Below are 22,473 nucleotides of genomic sequence, written 5' to 3'. Positions count from 1 at the left end.
AGACATTTAATAATAATAAAAATTTATGATAATAGTTATAATTTAATTAATAATAGGAAAACTAGGAGGAGTAATAATAATAATAATAATAATCTAATTAATATTAGGAAAATTAATAATCATAGTTATAAATTATATAAAACAAACCTACCTTTCTACCATAATTATAAAATTATGTACTTAATTTCTGATAATAAAAAATTTATGCCATAGAATGGGGTGCAAGTTTAAAGAACAACCACGGGCAAAGAGCTCATCCTGGTTAAAGGAAACAAAAGGATGCCTCTGATATTTCTAGGCCTTTCCAAATGTCCATCTCAGTCTGAAAGAGATCTCATCCTCGGTGAATTTGAAATTAGCAATGAACCTTATGCATTCTTCTAATCCAGCAAAGACTGTATACTCACCACCAAATGGATTCTTCCGAAAATATAAATCAAACCTGAAGAAAATAATGCAATACACAGAAAACTCGTATTATAGCAGCTAAAGAATAAACAACAACAACATTTGCATATCAAAAAAACAAAAAGATTTAACTACTGAACTGAGTTTATATCTTTCCATTTCTCAATTATCCTTATCGATTTTCTAGGCAAACAAACAGAGTTAAAGGAAGGAAAAAAAAAAAAAAAACACTCACACAGCTCGCTCTTGATGCTTGCCGGCTTTCCAGTAAGCATAAGCCATGGTGAACTGATAGAGATCCGTTAAAAGAGGCGTGACCATGGGATTCGTTGGGCCGTCCGGTATCCGACCCGATTCATCATTCGGACCATTGGCTTTCACCTCCATTATTTTTCCTTCTAGGGCACTAGTATTCAGGAATCGTTTGTGATTTTTGCTTCGCTTGTTTGCTCAGCGACGCATATATATACAGGGAGTCTTTAAAAGCGGAAACACGTGAGCGTGACGAAGAAGACAGAGGAGACACAAGCTTCGGCTTAGAAAAGACCGTCAAAAGCCAAGGTGGTTTTTTTTTTTGGCTAGAGATACAAGGAAATGGGAATCGGAAAATTCATATTTTATTTTAATTTTTTTACATTTTTAATATTTTTTTGTTGTATAGATATGATAATTATACCAGATAATGCTAATTTCTATTTTTTGTGCTTTCTATATTTACTTTGATTTTCTAATATTTTATTTTTAATTTTTTATGAAAAATTTATAATTTGATTTCTAAATTTTAGTCTTTAAATTTTAAAAAATTAATTATTTAATTCCTATATTTAATCCTATATTACAATTTAATCTCTAAATTTTAAAAAATTAGTTTCTAAATTTTACATTATATCATACTGTAACTTTAATTTTTATAATTTTAATATATAAAATAATTTAATTAATTTATATAAAATTATTATAAATATTAAAATTATAAAGATTAAATTATTCTATATATTAAAATTAAATAACTAAATAATAGATTTATCAAAATTTAAGAGTTAAAATATAATATATATAAAATATAAAAATTAAATAATTAATTTTTAAAATTTAAAAATTAAAATATAATGTAAATTAAAATTTAGAGATCAAATTATAAATTTTCTTTTTTTTTTTAATTTATAAGATGAACAATTATTATCACCATTCCAAGAGTGGTCAAAACAAAATAACCACAAAAATCATCATTTTGAACATAACTAGATTTTCACTCCATACTAAGTTTGATTTATGTCCATTATGCAACAAAAAAAAAAAAATGCCATGCACTTCAAATCGAAATTAAATAATTTATATAAAAAAATAAAAGTTAAATCTTTTCCCAATTTTGTACAAATCGCTACTCACTTTTTCAATTTCTTTCTAGTCCATTCTGCCATTCAGCTTTTCTTTTGGATCCATTCTAAAATATTTTTTTTAATAAATAAAAAAAAACTTTTTAAATATAACGATAATAATTTCTAAAGACTTAAGTTCGAAATTATTAATTATTATTCTCGATTTAACTCTTTTACATAAAAGAAGACCTATCATTAAATTTAAAGTAAGTCCCCATTGATGTACACTGAGATATCTCGTAATAAATTCAGTTACGAGTAAAGCCGATGCTATCATATTGATGTGAAGGATCAAACCCCCCACCCGGCTTACTGGCATGCGTGGTGGTCCAGTCCAAATCTAACATGCAATTTGGAGCGCAACATCAAATTTTTAATGCATTAATGTGGAAATTTAGTGAATAAATATTTAAATTACTGTATAGAGTGAATATTGTTTAAAATATTCAATTTAAAACAAGAACATTATTAAAATGGTTTACTTTCTATAAAAATTTAAATTTTCGCTTATCATAAAAATAAAGCATTAATATAAATGCATTTTCTTTTAATAAATGGATGAGAACATAAAATTTCTTGTTTTATTTAAGATAAAAATACATACAATATCCAAGATCTTTAATGGATAATTAGGATTGTTCGGGTGACTCAATTTTCCTTACTAAAATACAATATATCCCATATGCATATACTCCTCCGAAAAGAAGTGCCGAACAGAAATTCAACTGGATAAATTTCAGGTGAAGAAGAAGCCGTTGTCCTGCGGCCTGCAAACACATAGGCTAAGACAAAAACTTGGACGGCCCTAAGCAGACGGTGAGTATCTAATTTCGTTTGATCTGTGAAGAGAACAATTCTCAATGATTTTAAATTTTATTTTGATTATTCCAAACCGAACTCGGACCATAGGCATGTTTAGCCCCAAGCGTCCAAGAAGCTCCAATTATCTAATAGAACAAATGAACAGGAATGGAGAATATGCCAAATCTTGGCTTACAAAAACTGGTAGAATGGTCTTATTACATACTGATAGCCAATCAGACAGGTGCATTGGGACAAAATTTTTATTTATTTTTAGTTGCCATAAGATGCGTAATATTCCTTTTCCTCTTATGATAGTTCGCAACTTAGTTCATTGTTTGAATTTGTTAATTATATAATGTTTACTAGGAAGGTAATGACTGCAAGACATTGATATATAAAACAGCAAGAAAGTGCCATAGAAAAGAGCCTGCGGCATTCAAAATTTGTGATACATCCATAATTTAAAGACCTTTTTTTCTTCTCCCTAAAGATAGAGTATAAGATCACTAGGGCAATCTAGACTGAACAAAACTTAGATTGAGCAGAAGAGAGTTAAGAAAATTGATCAGGTTAAAGCCTTCGCTACGTAAATTGAGCATCTAAGCTGAGTATCATTTATACCGAACATCAATAATACCAGTTAATAATAAGACAAAATCTTTAAGAGGGAATCTTAAGATAACAACCCAATATCCAATATTATTGTGGATAGATATAACGCCTATTTAACTTATAGTCTATAAATATAAGAAAAAACCATTAATTCTCTGTGAGAAACAACCATTAATAAAGTACGTTTACTCTATTAAAATCATTGGCATTTAGATAAAAACTTACAGTAATATCACAATATAAAAATAACTCGATTAGAATAAAAAGTGAGGTCTATTATATTAAATTTTGATTTTTAAATTTAATAGCACATAATTTATTATAAGTTGAGTCCCACAAAATTTTGCAATTGTGATTAAAGATAAATTAATAAAATCAATAATTGTAATACCCATTTGAATTTGAAGGATCCTTCAACAACAATAGCGACAAGGCCTATGCTGCGTTTTCACCTCTTTTTTTTTTTTTTTTTTTTTTTTTTCTTTCAAAGTTGCGTTTTCACGTTAGATACGTCAAGAAGTCGAAGAAGAGAGAAATTCTAGTCACAACTTGCTGTACACCCTCATGTTCTTCAATACTCGATAAAATGCATGAATGAAAATGAATTTGTCCAAGATGGAAAGTTGACTTTCCAGTCATCCCTAAAAATCCCCTTTGATGGATATGCGAAGTAAAGAAGGGGAAAACGAACGTTGAATTCTGACCAGGGCCTTTGACTGTTGACATATATATATATATTGAGTATAAAACACCCAATTGACTAATTTTTTTAATTATAATAAAATATATTGAGTATAAATTATTTTTATTTGTTATTAATCAATGTTTCATATATTCAAAATCATAAAATTGATTTTAAAGTTTTGAATATAATTTTTTACAAATTTAAAGATAGAAATATATAATTAAAAATTAAAATGTTTGAATATAATTACTTATTAACGAAAATATATTTTTTTTCAATAAATCATTCATTTCTTTTGATTTTCATTTTCTGCTCTATTAGAATCCATGTTTGCTTTGCAAAGAATTATTAAAGGCACTATTTAATTGGTGACTCGTTAACAAGAGAATATAACTGAACTGTATTAAAATCGGAGGAAAGGAAAATAGTTTACCTAGCGTTTGTCAGAATTCACATATATAAAAACCACTTGGGCGTGTCTAGCAAATTTAGCAGTTCGTTCTCTTCCTTGCATGCATCATCTGAAGCATAGAAGATAAAGATACTGGCTCTGTTCAACCAGAAATGATGCCAAAACAAAAACTGGAGCGCTGTGCAGTAACCACATCACATAGATGCTATTTTCCATTACCATTAAAATAAAATTAACTACTTTAGTTTAAAATTATTTACCTATCATTCTAGTTATATTTAAAAAAATTATTCACTAAAATATGCACATAATAAATATATTAATTAGTTAATCTCACATAATTACTTAAAATATAATACTCTTAAACCGATACAAATATATAATACACTGCTTAACAAAATATAGAATATATGAAAACTAAACTTAGTTGATATACGCTTATTCATATATAGTATATAAATTATATTACTCAATATGTGAATTATATTTATATGGCATAATCTATATTTTAAATTTATGGATGTATTATAAGAATAAAAATATTAATTTAATATAATTAATTAATATAATATTTTTAATATAATATAAATATTATTTAAAATTTAAAAATCTTTTTATTATTATAATTAATTATTAATAGGATAACTTTAAATACTTAATAATTATTAAAATTTATATTTTATGAAAGCTCTTTCCTTTCTAATAATAAATTAATCAAATATTTAATATTTATGAGAACTTTCTCAAGGCACAAACTCGTACCCACCCACTGACATAGATTTTATTAAAAGCGGAAAGGCCAATCGTCCACTGACATAGACATCTATGTCTACTGTTCCTTTCTTTTTTTTCTTCACAACTTTTTTTTTTTTTTTCAAACACTTTTACCTTTTAGAGATCCATTCAGTAATTATAATAGATAAAATATCTATAAAAATTAATTTATTTGAATTTAAATTTAAATAATATGTTTAATATTTAAATTTTTTTAAAATTTAATTATTATTATTTAAAAAATATTTAAATTTATTTAATTTGTATATTTTTATTAATAGTTTATATAAAAATATTTTTTTATTAATAATTTATATTTTAAAATTTTAATCATTCTATTAAATATTTAAATTATATTTATTTAAAATATAATATATATAAAAATTTATAAGAATTCGTTCAATTTTATATATTTTAATTAATAATTTATATAATAAATATTTTTTATTAATAATTTATATTTTAAAAATATAATAATTTTATAAAATATTTAAATTTTATTTATTTAAAATATAATATATACATAAATTATTATAACAAGTATATATTTTATATTTAATTAATTAGTTATATAAAAGGATTCACATAATGAATACCCAACATATAAAACTTGAATTGATTCAAATCTAGATATTTCTATTTAAATCTAAATCCGTCCCAAACTAAATTATATGTTGCTAAAACCTGTCCTATTAGGGTTTAGTCGGATACCCATAAATATCTGATCCATTACCATCCCTAGTCTCAATTTTACCATCTCACTTATTTGGTTCACAAATGTTATGTGAATTGAAACTCGCAACTCAGATGGCAGAATCGAAAGGAAGTAAACAAATCTGGTAACCATGCCCTCTTATCCTCTTGTGGTTATAATTTAACATATTTAGTATTTTAACCATATTATACATCACAAAAGTATTTTTAACTATATTAATAATAACTAGTCATAATAGACAATAATATTTCCTTTTGAATTTTATATCATTTATTCATCTTTAATCGAAACTTTTTTCTCTTTTATAAGACAACAATGGACAAGAGCCTTTATTAGTAATGGATAAAAACTACTCGCCATGGACAAAATGCCAAATTACATCTTCCATTACACTTCTAATTATAGTGGAAATCCTTTAATTCTAATATAATTAGAAATTCAGCTCAATTCAACTTTCATTCTAGTCTCTTCCAACCACACATGCACTTAAAGAGCTGTTTTCCTTCAAATTAGATGACCGTGTCAAAGGGAAGTGATGTTACAGCTATGGCTTCCATTAATTTTATAATATAATTAATATTTATTTAATATTAAACTCAATTCAACCTTAGTTGATGTAAGGTTTATGACTCAAAATTTTAGTTGATTTAGAAAATCCTTTTTGAGTGGGAGAAATATTCAAAACCTAAAATGGAGAAAGGTATAATTCAAGAGAAAGAGATTATAACCCATTGTAGTTGAAAACACTCTTTAGTAGTTAAAATAGTAATATATTGAATTATATCTAGAAGAGACGGAGAAGACTAACTAATATATTTACGATGAGTAGTTTGATGTAAAGGTTCTCTTAGGTGTAATTAGATATGGATTGTAATGATGATTTACTTTTATTAATTGTGGAAGATGGCATGCCCGTAAACATAGACGGAGCCAGCACTGGGCCAAGGGGGGCGCTGGGCCCCCCTGGAATTTTGAAAAATTTTGAGGGCTTATTGGTAATTTCACTCCCTAATCTTAAATTTTTTTAAAAAAATAGTTGCATCACTCATTCTCACAACTCTACTGACAAAAAAGAACCCATTTTTTCTGTAATTTCTCACTTTCACCTCACCTCACCCCTTCCTTCGTTCTTGTCACTTTATATTTGTTTATGTATATTATTTTTACAAATTACATATTTTATTTTGGACCCTCCTCAGTTGAATTCCTGGCTCCGTTGCTACGTGGAGAGGATGAACCACTTAAATATTAATGTTTTGTATATTTATTTATGTTTTTTAACTTACACACTCATACAGTGCACAAGAATTAAATTGTAAACTCTTAAAATGGACAGAGTCCGAAACCCTTGCCATAAACACACTATTTTACTAAAGACAATGTGGCATATCCTGCCTACCCGAAGGAATCTTTTCTGAATGATCTGCATTAAGTTAATGTTATGGCAAAACTTTGTCCCTGCAAATTTTCTTCAATTGCATGCATATCAGATAGCTAATCTACATGCATTCCAATACAATCAAATATATCAGCCCTACATAATATCCCAACTTATAGATTTTTTTATGGAAATTCCTTTTATTAACGAAATAAAATATATTTAAATTTATGAATTTTAAATTCTAAATTTTAAATCAAACATTTGAAATTCAAATCCTAAAATCCAAATACAACCTTCTATTTTCAAATAGAAGTGATACAGGGATTAGGGATACCAAATAAACTTGCGAAAAACATAGCAAAACCAATGAAATAGGTGCAAGCAAGGTTCATTAACCGCAAAAGATAAGTTTAGAAGGCCTAGCTACCTAAGCCCTTTGTTACGCGAATGTGTGCCTTACGAAACCCTAAGACTGAATGGAAATGCAAAGTCTTCAACAGAAGAAAATAAAAATAAAAAGAACATAATGTAATAAAAGATGCCAAGAAAGATAATCCATAGAAATGGCTTGTCCTGTAGTCTCTAGTTTATAAAAACCCTGAAATTAACGTAAATTATTGGGTGCACTTATCACTCACAAAAAAATTAGTTATTTCCTAAATTTAAAATTGTGGATCCACAATTCTGTAAGTGAGAGTACACCCAGTACACTGAATAATAAATACTACACCCATCGCTTACAAAAAATCAGTTATGTTCTAAATTTAAAGGTATGGAATCCACAACCTCGATGAGTGAGGGTGAACTGGGAGTATCTAATAATTTGCCCAAATTAACAATCTCAACCTTGCAACGCTTTCTTTTTGCAGATGGGGCAGTTATTCTTCTGGTTCAGCCACTGCTTAATGCAGTCAAAGTGAAAGTAGTGCCCACAGTCCAGCTTTCCAAGATCTTCGCCGTCGGCATAATTCTCCTGCAAATGATTTTGGCGGACAGAATTATTTGCTAAACAAACTTAATAAAATCTAAGGAATTGCAAATAAACAATAAAACTTAACCATATATATAACCGCGGATTACACGTGCGAGTTTATTTTTATTTTCAACTTGCGCACAAAAGGACGAAGTATTGAACAGATCTCACCTGACAGATGCAGCATTTTTCATCTTCCAGAGGAGACCCTACTACATTTGCTTCATACTTTTGCCGCTTCATGTGGGCCTCAATAACAGCCCCAGCTAGTCCACTGCGATACTCTATCATAAGCTCCTCTAATTCATCTAGTTCCTAAACAACAGAATCATTTTTCAGGTTAGGAAGCAGTGAATCATTATTTAGGAAGTAGTGTCCAACAAAGAATTGACAACACTAAGTACCAACTCTGATTACTATTTGTCACGGATTCTTCTACTCACTTTAATTTTAAAGGTTAAACTAATTCAAATTAGCATCTAAAATCAAGCATCCAAAAATGATAGCCATAAATGTCGTATTTTTGTAATTTACCTCGGTCATTTCATCCTCTATTTCTTGATCTAGATCAGAATCTTCAGGTAGACCATGCGACACTGTATAGTTGATCATCGGCAAATCCTGGCATACCATTAAATATTTAAAAATGATAAATCGACTCTTAATCAATTCAAAGAAGTTGAACACCATTGTTCTTACATTAAAAGTAAAAATAAAAATAAATAAATATTTAACAATTAGAAGTCATAGTTTCCCATGCAATTGTAGCAAGATATGCCGGCAATGGTTTTATATTCTTTAATATGAAAACTAAAAATAATTAGATAACAGCTTTGCCTTGATGGAATGGTTTTTGAGATAAAAACATGCATAAATCTATCTAGATCCTACCTCATGCTGTAAGGAGCCACCCCTGCGCAAAATTTGCAAAGCATTGCGAACCTGATAATTTCAAGAATAAGCAAAACAAAAACCAAGTAGATGATGGTTCGCTTGTTAATGAAGAAACCAAATAATGAAAAATAATCAATTCAGTTTGCATATTTGAGCTACACAAATATTGGACTAATTATGAGGCGAACATATACATACACATGAATAGAAACAGAAGAAATTAGGGAATTGTAAACAAAAAAAAAGAAAGAAAAGAAACAAATATAAAAGTTCTTTTTCCTAGAATTTGTTTGGATCATTTATACATTCTTCTAATCAAATATTATCTTTATATTGTCTTGATTATTTTGTTCATTCAATTCCAATTTTAGGACTCATAATCTAAATAGGAGTCATTTGTTTACATGTGATTAAAAAAAGAGATTCTATAAAGTGATTTTCATAACTAAAGTATATACAGCTACGAAAGTGTAAAACATATCAGCCCCAAAGCTGATTCTTCGTCAAGATAAAATGCCCTGGCTAAGCCTGTTGTAAAATTTCAACTATTGGTACTTAGTTATTATATCTAATACTCCAGGCATCATTTTGAGTTCTTTTGCTATCCCTATGTGAAATCCTCAGACTCTATAAAAAAAATAATAAAAAAAGTGGGCCTGCATTCATGTAGGTTCCACAATTGTGAGTAGGCAATAAAGGAAAAGCAAAGTAGTGGTGCCAAGGAGAGAATTTCCCAACAAATGAATTTGGTTCATGTAATCTTATCTAGATAACATCTGAAGTAGCAAAAATTTCTTATCATAAGTTTTGAGAAAAAAAAATATATTTTTAGTTTGGTTGGCCTATTTAAAATGCAAACTTTATCAACCCCAACTCAAATAGCAACAACAACTAACTCTTAATTCCAAACTAGTTGGGATTGACTATATGGATCTTTCTTTGCCATTCAACTCAATTGGAAACTAATTGCGCATCAATGTCCAAAAATTATAAATCTTTTAATACTAAGAAGACAGTTTACATGCATACCTCATATAGCAGTCCGCTTATCATCTGACTAGTGGTCAAAGAACTTACTGGCACTTCAGGATGAACACCACTTTGTCTCTCAGCTTGTATTATCAATCCTGACCTAAGATGTATATCAGAAGGCCTTGCATTGTTACCTCTCACTGATAATTCCCTCTGTCTTGCAACAATAAGATCACCCATATGTCGTGGGTGGTCAGTACCTTGCCCTTGTGGCTCTATCAAATTGACAACTTCTGGGATTGCTGTGATTCTCTGTTCATATTGCTGAGCTATGTTGTGTTGGGGGGACTGAATGGGAGTGGATGATTGGCGAACATGTATAGTAGAGCTATTTCTTGAATTGAATGCAATATTTCCAGGAGAGTTTGTCTCAGGGACAAAGTTAAGGTTTCTTAACATGTGTTCCAAATTTCCCCTTTGAAATTCAGAAGGAAGCATGCCATTTCTTTGAGTATTCCTTGAGTTGTCTTCAACAAGTGATGCATCTCCTCCATTTACAATATAAGTAGAAGTGAAGGGTAGACCAGTTCTTGAACTGGTGACAGCATTCCATTGGAAAGGTTGCATACTTTCTGAAGAATAAGAAACACCGACAGGCTGTTGCATTGGAGGAGTAGGTTGAACTATTTCAATCACTGAGCTAGTGTTTGGAACACAATCAAATGATAAAGAAATAGCTGGTTGAGCAGGTAACTGTGGAAGAGAATTCGTGGTCCATGTTGCCAAGTTAGTTGGCACAAAATCTTGATGATTCATAGTTCTTTGGGAGTGCTGAGTTTCTCCTACCACACCTATGGTTCGATGGGTATCACTTGGCCCTGCACCAGCTCCAAGCCCACTTGCTGTAACACTTGAAGGCTGATGCATAACAGGAGCTGTCTCTAAAGTAAGCACAAGTCCAGCACCCAACTGCTCATCTTCAGGTGCTCTTCTTTCTATGTTTTGAGGGAAAACACTAGAACTAGCCTGTTGCAAAGGCAATGACCTATTTGTGAGTTGGCCATTTCCTGGACTCATGTTAACATTAAGTTGAAAGGGATTAATTAGTGACCCAGAATGCCTTTCTTCCAAACTTTGAACAATTCCAGTGCCAGCAACAGGGGAAGACGGCAACTCAACTAATAAATCTTGAGATTGAGCTAGAGTTTGAGTGTTCACACCAGAAGTAGATTTATCCATCCCATTAGACATCCCATTAGATGGTAAATCATCTTCAGCTAATGAATCCTGCAACTGAACAGGGTTATGGTTGTTGATGCTAGAATTAGATTGACGCATCTGAACCATAACAGGATGACCATCATAAACAGAAGCATCAGTTGGAACTTCATTATTCTGAATCCATCGAAGATTGATGCCATTGGGCCTATAACGCAAATAAAAGGCTCCTGGAAATGCATTTGAGGTGCTATCTTGACCTTGCATTGTGACCAACAGGTTTTCTCTTCAGAAGCTAATCACCCAAAGAAGTCGCAGTAGAATTAGGACCTCTCACCAGGCCTGAGAATAAAGCAACTACATTAGAAGCAATCATGCAAATAGTAAAATGATTTTCATTTAAGGATTAAGATATTGGCATCCTCCCTAGCAAAAGAACACTCACAAACACACAAAATGAATTTGCAACATGGTATGCCATTTACTTAGCAACAGAATAAACACGAAGATAAGTTGACATAAACTACAGCATGTCAAACTACTTAAAAGGTTTACTTGTTGACATCTACTACATGGCAAATTTGACACATAGGTCTTAGCTTTCACTTGGCCTGCTACAGCTCAGTAGATCATCAAATCAATAGGTTTAAAACTTTGAACAATTTCGTGCAACAAGTTGCCCTACTGGAAATCAACTTTTATCTTCCCAAACTCTAACTTACACACGCTGATACTTCGACTCTTCATTTTCCCCACTCATACACCTATCACACGATGAAACACAAGACACAACATGAAATATGTATCGGATACATATTCATGCATCCATATCCTCATATTTTCTATTTAGAAAGTTCACAAGTCTGACACATGGGGATGTACCTATTTTCGACACCCGTACTCAAGTTTGAGTAACATATCTGCATATGGAAGAATATGCATCTTATGAAGCTATGTTTTAGAATAAAAAAAAAATTAAAGCCATTGAAAAATACATCTATCTATCTAAATATAATGAAGCTGATCTCAAAATAAGCATTATCAAAAAGTGACAAGTAGCGCTTTATTAGATTTTTTTTTTCATATTTGTCCATTTTACCCTTATTTTCCTAATATTTTATAAGATCAATTGAGATAGAACATTTAATGATAAAGAAAAATTTATGATAATAGTTATAATTTCATTAATAATGGGAAAACTAAGAGTCATAATAATAACACTAAAAATTATGATAATAGTTATAATCTAATTAATATTTGGAAAATTATTAGTCATAGTTATAAATTATATAAAACAAACATACCTTTTTAATGTCTACCATAATACCATAATCATAAAATTATGTACTTAATTTCTTATAATAAAAAAAATTATGACAATAGCTACAATTTAATTAATACTAGCAAAATTAAAAGTTATAGTTATAAACTATATAAATCAATATCACGCATTAAAAATCAAATTAGTCGCTTTTTTAGGAGATACAATGAACAATCAAGATTTTCTCTCAAACTTGCCAAATGATATTTTACTAACTAAAACATTAGAAGAAGATGAAAAACAATCTGCACAAATATTACTAAGGTAATTTTTATCTTATTAAATTTATTTATATACATGTTATTAGTATCTTTATTTTATTCTCTCTCTCTCTCTCTCTCTCTCTCTCTCTCTCTCTATCTATATATATATATATATATATATATATATATATATATATATATATATATATATATATATATATATATATTACAAGCTATTTTAAGTGTAAATATATTGAAAAAAGTATATATCCATATTTTATTCATTTAATAATATATAAAAAATCATTAAACCCGCGCAACGCGTGTACAAAAGTCTAGTTACTCAAACCCCAAAATCACCTGAAAATTTCTTTCAAACTTCGGCTTACACCAATAATAAACATTAAATCACTAAATTCAAAATAAATAAATTAAATTAAATAAACAAGGAAAAGAAATGAACACATTAAGTTGCAAAATTGCTTGGCAAGTATAAAAGAAGACGACACATAAGACAGTGAAATAAGATAAACAGCCAAAAGCACGCAAAATTGTGAGAAAATAAAACATACAAATAACTTACAAAATAATAAAAAAAGGGAAGATGACATTGATAAAACATAACACACCATTTGTTACCATCTTAAATGCTTGCTACCGTATCTGAACTTTGTGTTTGCAAATAGCATAGTTGAATATTGGAGCCATAATCACCAAAGTTTGAAATATAAAATATTAAATTCTTTTTGGACAAAATTGTTTTGAGTCAATCTAAAAGCTAAAAATAAAACAATGCATGTAAGTTTTACATGTGTTTTCAATTTGCATGCTTGATTGACAAGGCATCAACAAGGGTGCTTCATCAACCACCACCATCCCATCCACCACCCCCTACGAAAAAAAAAAAAAAAACTTTTTTCGGCCTATAGTGGAGAAATTTGAGGATGACTCAACTAAAAGTTTTCACATGATTAATTACAAATGATTAGCCTTAAGCCACTCATCAAGATCCAAACCTGTATCACAAAAAAATTAAAATTTTCAAACGGAATGTTTGGTGCGATTATGCAGCTATGAATCATTAATGTTTAAAAGATTAAAAAGCAATTGTCAAGGTACATACAAAACTAATAAGGCATCTACATAGATGGTTCATGAACTGCCTTTTATAACACAAACACACACAAAGATTGGACCATCAAAGATTTATATCTAAATTATAAGAAATTAAGAATGTCTCACCAAAATACTTGATGTGATTATGCTAGCTATACTTCACCAATGCACATAAGATCAAAGAACAAGTTTCAATTTAAAAACAAAATTGATAGGGTGTCTACAATTATTAACAATTTTTTTTTCTTTTTTAACAAAAATCATTTAACCCAAAAAAAAAAAAACTCTAAACTATAAAATTTTAGAATATTTTAACTAAAGTGCTTCATGTGATTAATTACAAAAGAACTCGCCCTAAATCAAAAAAAAATCTAGATTTGAGAAAATTAAAATTTTTTTTTAAACCAAAAGGTTTGATATGAATATGTGGCTATTGAAACAGCCCAAACGAAATTATTTAGCAGGGGAGGGGGCATCAAACAATTATTGAAGCAATTTTAACTAGTGAATTTAAAATTAAACTTCCTAACAATCATATCAAAAACCAATAAAACAAACATAAAATTTACATAAACAAATAATCAACAAAAAAGAAAGCACAAAGGCCTAAGATTATGTATGATCTACTGATATCACACGTAAACTATAGCTTCAAAAAGAATAAAAGGTAGAAGAATTATACCCAATGCCCAAGAACAAATATAGATTTGAAAATTGGTGAAAACAAAAGGCTTGGGTTATATTGCTACAAGCAAAACTATAGCTTTTGTCTCAATGTAAGTGTATGCATATGTGTATGTGTGTGGGTTAAGAGGAGGGTATTTATATACACAGGTGAGTGAGATTTTAATTTTAAATGGATGGTAGTATGAAAATAGCAAAATTTTCAATATTAGATATGAATCATAATACAGATGAATAATAGACAAGTATGGTAATAAGGTGGCATAGTTGGCTGCTGACCAATTAGACTTTCACTCCTCAAGAAACACTCAACCTGATGGCCTTGTGTCATGGCTAAGTCTTTTTACAAAAACTCCCTTTTTCTTAATCAAAATCTTAGATTTGATGGAAACAAACTCGGTTTCCAAAGAGCATGTTATTTCCTTGGCTTTTGTTTGCACAAGCTTGTGTTGCTTGTGTGCAGGGTTTAGATGGATATTCTTTTTCCCTCCTTCAGTTTCTGCTTCTTTTGGTTGTTTCTTAGCATTTTTTGCCTTTTTCTCCTTCTCTCCCCTTTTTTACCATATTTTTATTGTTTAGATAAATATTCTAGAATTTAGTCAGATTCTCTCTTAAACAATATTCATCATTGCATTTTTCTACTTTATTATTTTTTAATTAATCGGTTAGATTAATTTATACTTATCCGAAAATAATATTAAGGTAAAACTTTTTCAACAAAAATTCAATTACTTTTTTCATATTTTAATTGACTTACATTACTTTTTTTTTTAAATCCTAATCTTGAATGTTATTGGAAGTTTTCTTTCTAATTTGTAGAAATTTTAATAGTATGTGTATTTTTTTTCCTCCATACAATAATTTTTTGTGTAGTTTAATTGAGATAAAATTATATTTTTATTCATATCAATTTTCACAACATAATTTCATTTAAATAAATTTTTATTACATTGTAATGACCACTGTTAGTTATGACCGTTTTTAGTTTTATAATATTATAATGACCATTGTTCGTTATGACTGTTATTAGTTTTATAATATTATTATGACCGTTATTCGTTATGATTAATATTAGTTTTATAATATTATAATGACCGTTATTAGTTACAGCCGTTAATAATTAATTATTTCTGTTAAGAGAGTTTCTATAATAATTTTGCTTTTATGAAGAAAAGCTTACTTTATCAATATCTACTCTTAAATAAATTGATAAAGACTAATTTAATTATTAAAAATATTACAAACAAAGTAAGTTAAAAATAAAGTAATTATAGACCTTCAAATAATTTTTTTTCCAACATTTTATTTTATTAATATAATAAATTAATAAGAAAATTTTTAAATAAATTTAATCTATGTCAATAGTAATAAACTAATTAATACATCAATAGGTGTATTCAATGGTAATCACAAATATATTTAATTTAGGAAACTCAGGTTTAATTCTCCTACACAAAAGCTAACTAATAAAATCATTTCACATTAATGTCATTAATTTTTCTATAAATGATTTTGATTATAGATTGGAAATATAAATTTTCTAATAAAAGAAATATTATATTGTATAGATTCAAGATTGAGATAAATGTACATAATTTATGTTAGTGAGAAGGAGAAATAAAATATCCACCTTTGCTTATTGCAGAATATTTGAATTGTGCATCATTATTTTATAATTCCCTGGCCTCAATTGGCATTAATTGTATTAAATTTGCTTCCCGAATAGTGTACATAGGAATAGAAAGATAAGTACGAGCCTAAAGACAATGAATATGGTCAAATTAATGAATTAAGAAAGGTCCATTTTATTAATAAAATGATAGATTTTGAAAATTAAAAGCAATTTAATTCTCACCTTTATAAAAAAGGAAAATTATTAAAAATAAGAAAAAAATTTAACGAGAAAGAAATTAATATGTAAAGTATAATTCTATTAATAAATTAAATTTTTATAAATATTAAAATTATAGAAATTAAATTATTATGAATAGAAAAATGGGATAAATTATGTAATTAGTTTCAGTTGTGGATAAATAGATAGATTTTTAATTCATTATTCATTGCACTTTTAGTCTTAAATGAATTTATTTTTAGCAATTTTTATTTATTATGAATTAATCTGCTTACGTAATTGAATTACAAACAAATCAATTATATTAAGTGTGAATTAATCATTAGTTGTCTTGCACTGATCAGCATATATGAATTTATTTTTAGTAATTTTTTTATTTTGAATTAATCTTTATTGTGAATATTATTGAAGATTTTCTTTCTAGTTTGTAAAAATTTTAATTGTTTGATATTTGTATTTTTTTTCACCATATAATAATTTTTGTGTAATTTTTTTTAGAAAAATTGACAACTCATTCATAAGAATTATGTAATTATTTTCATTTGTGGATAGTTGTCTTTGATTCTATCTTTGGGCAATGCATGTGCAATGCAATTTAAGCCCCTTCTTATAATCCAATTATAATTTATTGATTGTTGGATGAGACTATTGCTTAATTTTTTTTTTATAAAATAAATTAGGTAATTATTTTCATTTGTGGATGGTTGCCTTTGATTCATCTTTGGGTTGTGCAAATAATAAAAAATGTAAAGGAAAATAGAAAAATTGTTTAGATATAGCATTTGATAAACTATATCCAATATTTAGGTTGAAAATTAAAAGAACTTATTATTATTATTATTATTTAAAGGAACTCATGTAACTAAACCATCTTTGAGAATTGGTTGCTCATCCACGCTCTAATCTGTGGAAATGCTGTAGTTATGTTTTAATGTTTTCCTAAAAATTTCATACTTGAATTTTCATTTTCGTTAATAGATTTGCTCCACTGAAATAATTATATCAAAATATGAGCTTTATTGCTTGTTTGTTTGGCTAAGCAAGGGCTGTCTATATCCAAAAATTTTTTTGCTTTCTGGTGAAATGACTAATTGGTTGTTTTTGTCGCTACATCTAAATCTGATGAATCAATTGTTTTCTTTTTTTCTTTTGAAATAACAGCTTGATTGTTTTTTTATTGTCAATGTTTTGGTAGTTCTCTTGGTTGTGTTAATGGACTCATATTGTTGTATCTGTGGTCTACTTTTGTTTGTTCTTTTATACTAGGTTTTTTCACTTAGCATACCAGATTTTAGGATTGGGTGTATGGGGATGGCTTGTTGACCAGGGTATAGTTAGATCTGCCTATGCTAAATTTTTCTTAGTTTTATTTTACTAATAAAATTTTTTAGTTTATAAAAAAAGGGGACAGTTTTGATTTGAATTTGGATGTGCACAGAGTTAAGGGGAAAATTTTTCGAGTTTGGAGGCGAAAGCAAATTTTTATTTTTTGTGCAATTTTTTGTAATTTTGTGAGTTGTTTTCTTTCTTTTGTTACATGCAAAAAAGTAGTTAGTTTCCTAAAACTAAATCAAAAGCTTGTATTCTGGCTTTCTGATAGTGTTTGATATAACTAAATTCCACAAAATTTTATAGAATTCATTTGTAAATATAAAATTTTTGTGTTTGGTTTAAATAAAAATTTATTTGGAATTCTTAATAATTAATTTTGTAGAATTTATTATAACTAAATAAAATTCTATCAAAATTGATAGAATTTGCAAATGAATTTCACACTTAAAATCATATATATTTCAAGTGATAAAATTATCCTATTATTATATATCATTTTATTTTATTTTATTTATTCTAAACACAAAATTCATTTCATTTAAAATGAATTCTATATTTAATATAAAATATACCAAATAAAGAAATTTATTTGTAAATGAATTCTATCATAGAATTCATTTACAAATTAAAATAAAATTTACTATAGAATTAAACCAAACACGGTCAGAAAATTCAAATTATTAACAAAAAAAATGAAATTTAGGCTATATTACATTAATATTCTTTCAATTGTTCTTAATTTTTTTAAATATAATTGTTTTTAATTATTCTTTAATAATTTAACAAAATATAGAATAAAATCATTGCTTTACATAATAAAATATAATATATTATTATTTACATATATATTTCAAATTTAAAAAATCTAAAAATTAAGTAAATAATAATTACATAATTTTTATATATTGTCAAATATTTAACTATGTTTTAGTTTTTAAATTAAACACTTGAACAATAAAATATTGACTATAAAAGTAGACTCTATCCGTCTCTTAATAGATGAGATTATTAATATATAATATTGATTTAATGGTTGAATATATAATCATAAAAAAATCTATATCTATATAAATATATTAAGGCTGAAATAAATACAAACTCTTACATATTTAAAAAAGATTTTTTTTAGAGAATTTAAATTTTTATTTTTTATGCCAACAACAATAATCCATAGACGTAGCTCGTCCTGTAATTTAAATTTTTATTTTTTATGCCAACAACAATAATCCATAGACGTAGCTCGTCCTGTGGTGTCTAGTTTATCTAATAAATCTTGTGGTCTCTACTTTAGAAAGAACCCTGAAATTAACAATCTCAAACTTGCAACGCTTTCCTTTTGGAGATGGGGTAGTTATTCTTCTGGATCAGCCACTGCTTAATGCTGTCAAAGTGAAAGTAATGCCCACAGTCCAGCTTCCCAAGATCTTCGCCGTCGGCATAATTCTCCTACAAATGATTTTGGGGGAGAGAATTATTTACTAAACAAACTTAATAAAATCTAAGGAATTGCAAATGAACGATAAAACTTGAGCATATATGTAACCATAGATTACACATGCCAGTTTATTTTTATTTTCAACTTGCACACAAAAGGACGAAGTATTGAATAGATCTCACCTGACAGATGCAGCATTTTTCATCTTTTAGGGGAGACCCTACTACATTTGCTTCATACTGTTGCCGCTTCATATGTGCCTCAATAACAGCCCCAGCTAGTCCACGGCGATACTCTATCATAAGCTCCTCTAATTCCTCTATTTCCTAAAGAACAGAATCATTATTTAGGTTGGGAAGCAGTGTCCAACAAAGAACTGACGACACTAAGTACCAACTCTGAATAGTATTTGTCACACATTCTTCTACTCGCTTTAATTTTAAAGGTTAAACTAATGCAAGTTAGCATCTAAAAACAAGCACCCAAAAATAATAGCTATAAATGTCATATTTTTATAATTTACCTCGGTCATTTCATCCTCTATTTCTTCATCTAGATCAGAATCTTTAGGTAGACCATGCGACACTGTGTAGTTGATCATCGGCAAATCCTGGCATACCATCAAATATTTAAAAATAATAAATCGACTCTCAATCAATTCAAAGAAGTCGAACACCATTGTTCTTACATTAAAGTAAAAATAAAAATAAGTAAACTTATTTAACAATTAGAAGTCATAGTTTCCCATGCAATTGTAGCAAGACATGCCAACAATGGTTTTATGTTCTTTAATATGGAAACTAAAAATAACTGGATAACAGCTTTGCCTTGATGGAATGGTTTTAGAGATAAAAACATGCCTAAATCTATCCAGATCCTACCTCATGCTGTAAAGAACCACCCCTGTGCAAGAATAAGCAAAACAAAAAACAAGTAGATGATGGTTCACTTGTCAATGAAGAAGCCAAATAATGAAAAATAATCAATTCAGTTTACATATTTGAGCTACACAAATAATGGACTAATTATGAGGCGAACATATACATACGTATAAATAAAAACGAAAGAAAAGGTTTATACAATCTGAAGTACTAGTAAAAAAAAAATACGAAATTAAGGAATTGTGAAAAAAAAAATCTCAAAGATCTTTTTCCTAGAATTTGTTTGGATCATTTATACATTCTTCTAATCAAATATTATCTTTATATTGTCTTGATTATTTTGTTCATTCAATTTCAATTTTAGGACTCATAATCTGAATAAGAATCATTTATTTACATGTGATTAAAAAAAGAGGTTCTATAGAGCAATTCTCATAACTAAAAGTATATATAGCTAAGAAAGTGTAAAACATATCAGTCCCAAAGCTGATTCTTCATCAAGATAAAATGCCCTGGCTAAACCTACTATAAAATTTCAACTTTTGGTACTAAGTTATTATATCTAATGCTCTAGGCATTATTTTGAGTTGTTTTACTGTTCCTATGCGAAATCCTCAGACTCTATAAAAAAATAATAAAAAAAAGTGGGCCTGCATTCATGTAGGTTCCACAATTGTGAGTAGGCAATAAAGGAAAAGGAAAACAGTGGCGCCAAGGAGAGAATTTCCCAACAAATAAATTTGTTATGTAATCTTATCTAGATAACATATGAAGTAACATAAATTTTTTATCAGAAGTTTTGAGAAAAAAAAAATATATATATATATATATATTTAGTTTGGTTGGCCTATTTAAAAGGCAAACTTTATCAACACCAACTCAAATAACAACAACAACTAACTCTTAATTCCAAACTAGTTGGGATTGCCTATATGAATCCTTTTTTGCCAATCAACTCAATTTGAAACTAATTTCGTAACAATGTCCAAAAATTGTAAATCTTTTGATACTAAGGAGACAGTTTACATGCATACCTCATATAGCAGTCCGCTTATTATCTGAGTAGTAGTCAAAGAACTTACCGGCACTTCAGGATGAACGCTATTTTGTATCGCAGCTTGTATTGTCAATCCTGACCTAAGCAGTATATCAAAAGGCCTTACATTATCAGCTCTCACAAATAATTCCCTCTGTCTTGCAGTAATAGGATCACCCTTATGTCATGGGTAGTCATTGCCTTGCCTCTGGGCTCGGTTAAATTGACAACTTCTAGGGTTGTTGTGATTCTCTATTCATATTCCTAAGATATGTTGTGTTGGGGAGACTAAATAGGAGCAGATGATTGGCGATCATGTGTAGTAGAGCTATTTCTAGAATTGAATGCAATATTTCTAGGAGAGTTTGTCTCAGGGACAACGTTAAGGTTTCTTAACATGTGTTTCAAATATCCCCTTTAAAATTCAGAAGGAAGCATGCCATTTCTTTGAGTTCCTTGAGTTGCCTTAAACAAGTGATGCATCTCCTCCATTTAGAGTATAATTAGAAGTGAAGGGTAGACCAGTTCTTGACCTAGTGACATCATTCCACTGGAAAGGCTGCATACTTTCTAAAAAATAAGAAACAGGGATAGGCTGTTGCATTGGAGGAGTAGGTTGAACTATTGCAGTCACTGAGCTAGTTTTTGGAACACAATCAAATGATAAATGAATAGCTAGTTGAGCAGGTAACTGTGGATGAGAATTCCTAATGGTCCATGTTGCCAAGTTAGTTGGCAAAAAATCTTGATGATTCAAAGTTCTCTGGGAGTGCTGAGCTTCTCCTACCTCACTTATGGTTTGATGGGTATCACTTGGCCCTGCACTAGCTCCAAGTCCACTTGCTGCAACACTTAAAGGCTGATGCATGACAGGAGCTGACTCTAAAGAAATCACAAGTCCAGCACCCAGCTGCTCATCTGCAGGCACTCGTCTTAGGCGGATATTTCTCTGGGAGTGCTGAGCTTCTCTTGCCACACCTATGATTTGATGGATATCGCTCGGCCCTACACTCCTAGAGAAATCATAAAAAATCTAGATTTAAACAATAAGAAAATTAAAAGTTTTTCTAGAACCAATAGGTTTGATGTGAATATGTGGCTGTAAATCACCAAACTAAATGAGATTGATTAAAAATTTTCAATTACATGATTGATAAGACACTAATAATTTGGTAAATCAATCACATGTTAAAAATAACCCAACAAGGAAAAAAAATACTTACACATAGAAAATAAAGGTAAAAAAAAAAACATATCATCATAGAACTAAATTTTATATTTAAAAAAATTTTAATTGTTGACTAATTGAAACAACTCAAACGAAATCATTTTGACAGGAGAGGGGGCATCAAACAAGCACCGAAGCAATTTTAACAAGTGAATTTA

At 28.8% G+C, this 22,473-nt stretch overlaps 2 protein-coding genes across 2 annotated transcripts; both read right to left on the bottom strand.

The window, feature by feature from the left end:
* Positions 1 to 279: 279 nt before the first annotated feature.
* Positions 280 to 905, bottom strand: LOC131170418 (nicotinate phosphoribosyltransferase 2-like). Its single transcript, XM_058129464.1, has 2 exons — positions 644 to 905; positions 280 to 442 (listed from the first exon to the last, which is right to left on the bottom strand). The coding sequence occupies exons 1-2, from the start codon at positions 793 to 795 to the stop codon at positions 295 to 297; spliced, it is 300 nt and encodes a 99-aa protein (XP_057985447.1). The 5' UTR covers positions 796 to 905; the 3' UTR covers positions 280 to 294.
* A 7,106-nt stretch (positions 906 to 8,011) lies between these two features.
* Positions 8,012 to 11,494, bottom strand: LOC110640665 (probable E3 ubiquitin-protein ligase RHG1A). Its single transcript, XM_058129280.1, has 5 exons — positions 10,067 to 11,494; positions 9,035 to 9,085; positions 8,678 to 8,764; positions 8,315 to 8,458; positions 8,012 to 8,143 (listed from the first exon to the last, which is right to left on the bottom strand). The coding sequence occupies exons 1-5, from the start codon at positions 11,492 to 11,494 to the stop codon at positions 8,012 to 8,014; spliced, it is 1,842 nt and encodes a 613-aa protein (XP_057985263.1).
* Between the last annotated feature and the right edge of the window lie 10,979 nt (positions 11,495 to 22,473).

This window comes from Hevea brasiliensis, chromosome 11 (genome assembly GCF_030052815.1).
Source record: "Hevea brasiliensis isolate MT/VB/25A 57/8 chromosome 11, ASM3005281v1, whole genome shotgun sequence".
NCBI classification, from domain to species: domain Eukaryota; kingdom Viridiplantae; phylum Streptophyta; class Magnoliopsida; order Malpighiales; family Euphorbiaceae; genus Hevea; species Hevea brasiliensis.
The sequence above is the reverse complement of the archived record's forward strand: the minus strand, read 5'-3'. Positions and strand labels throughout refer to the sequence as shown.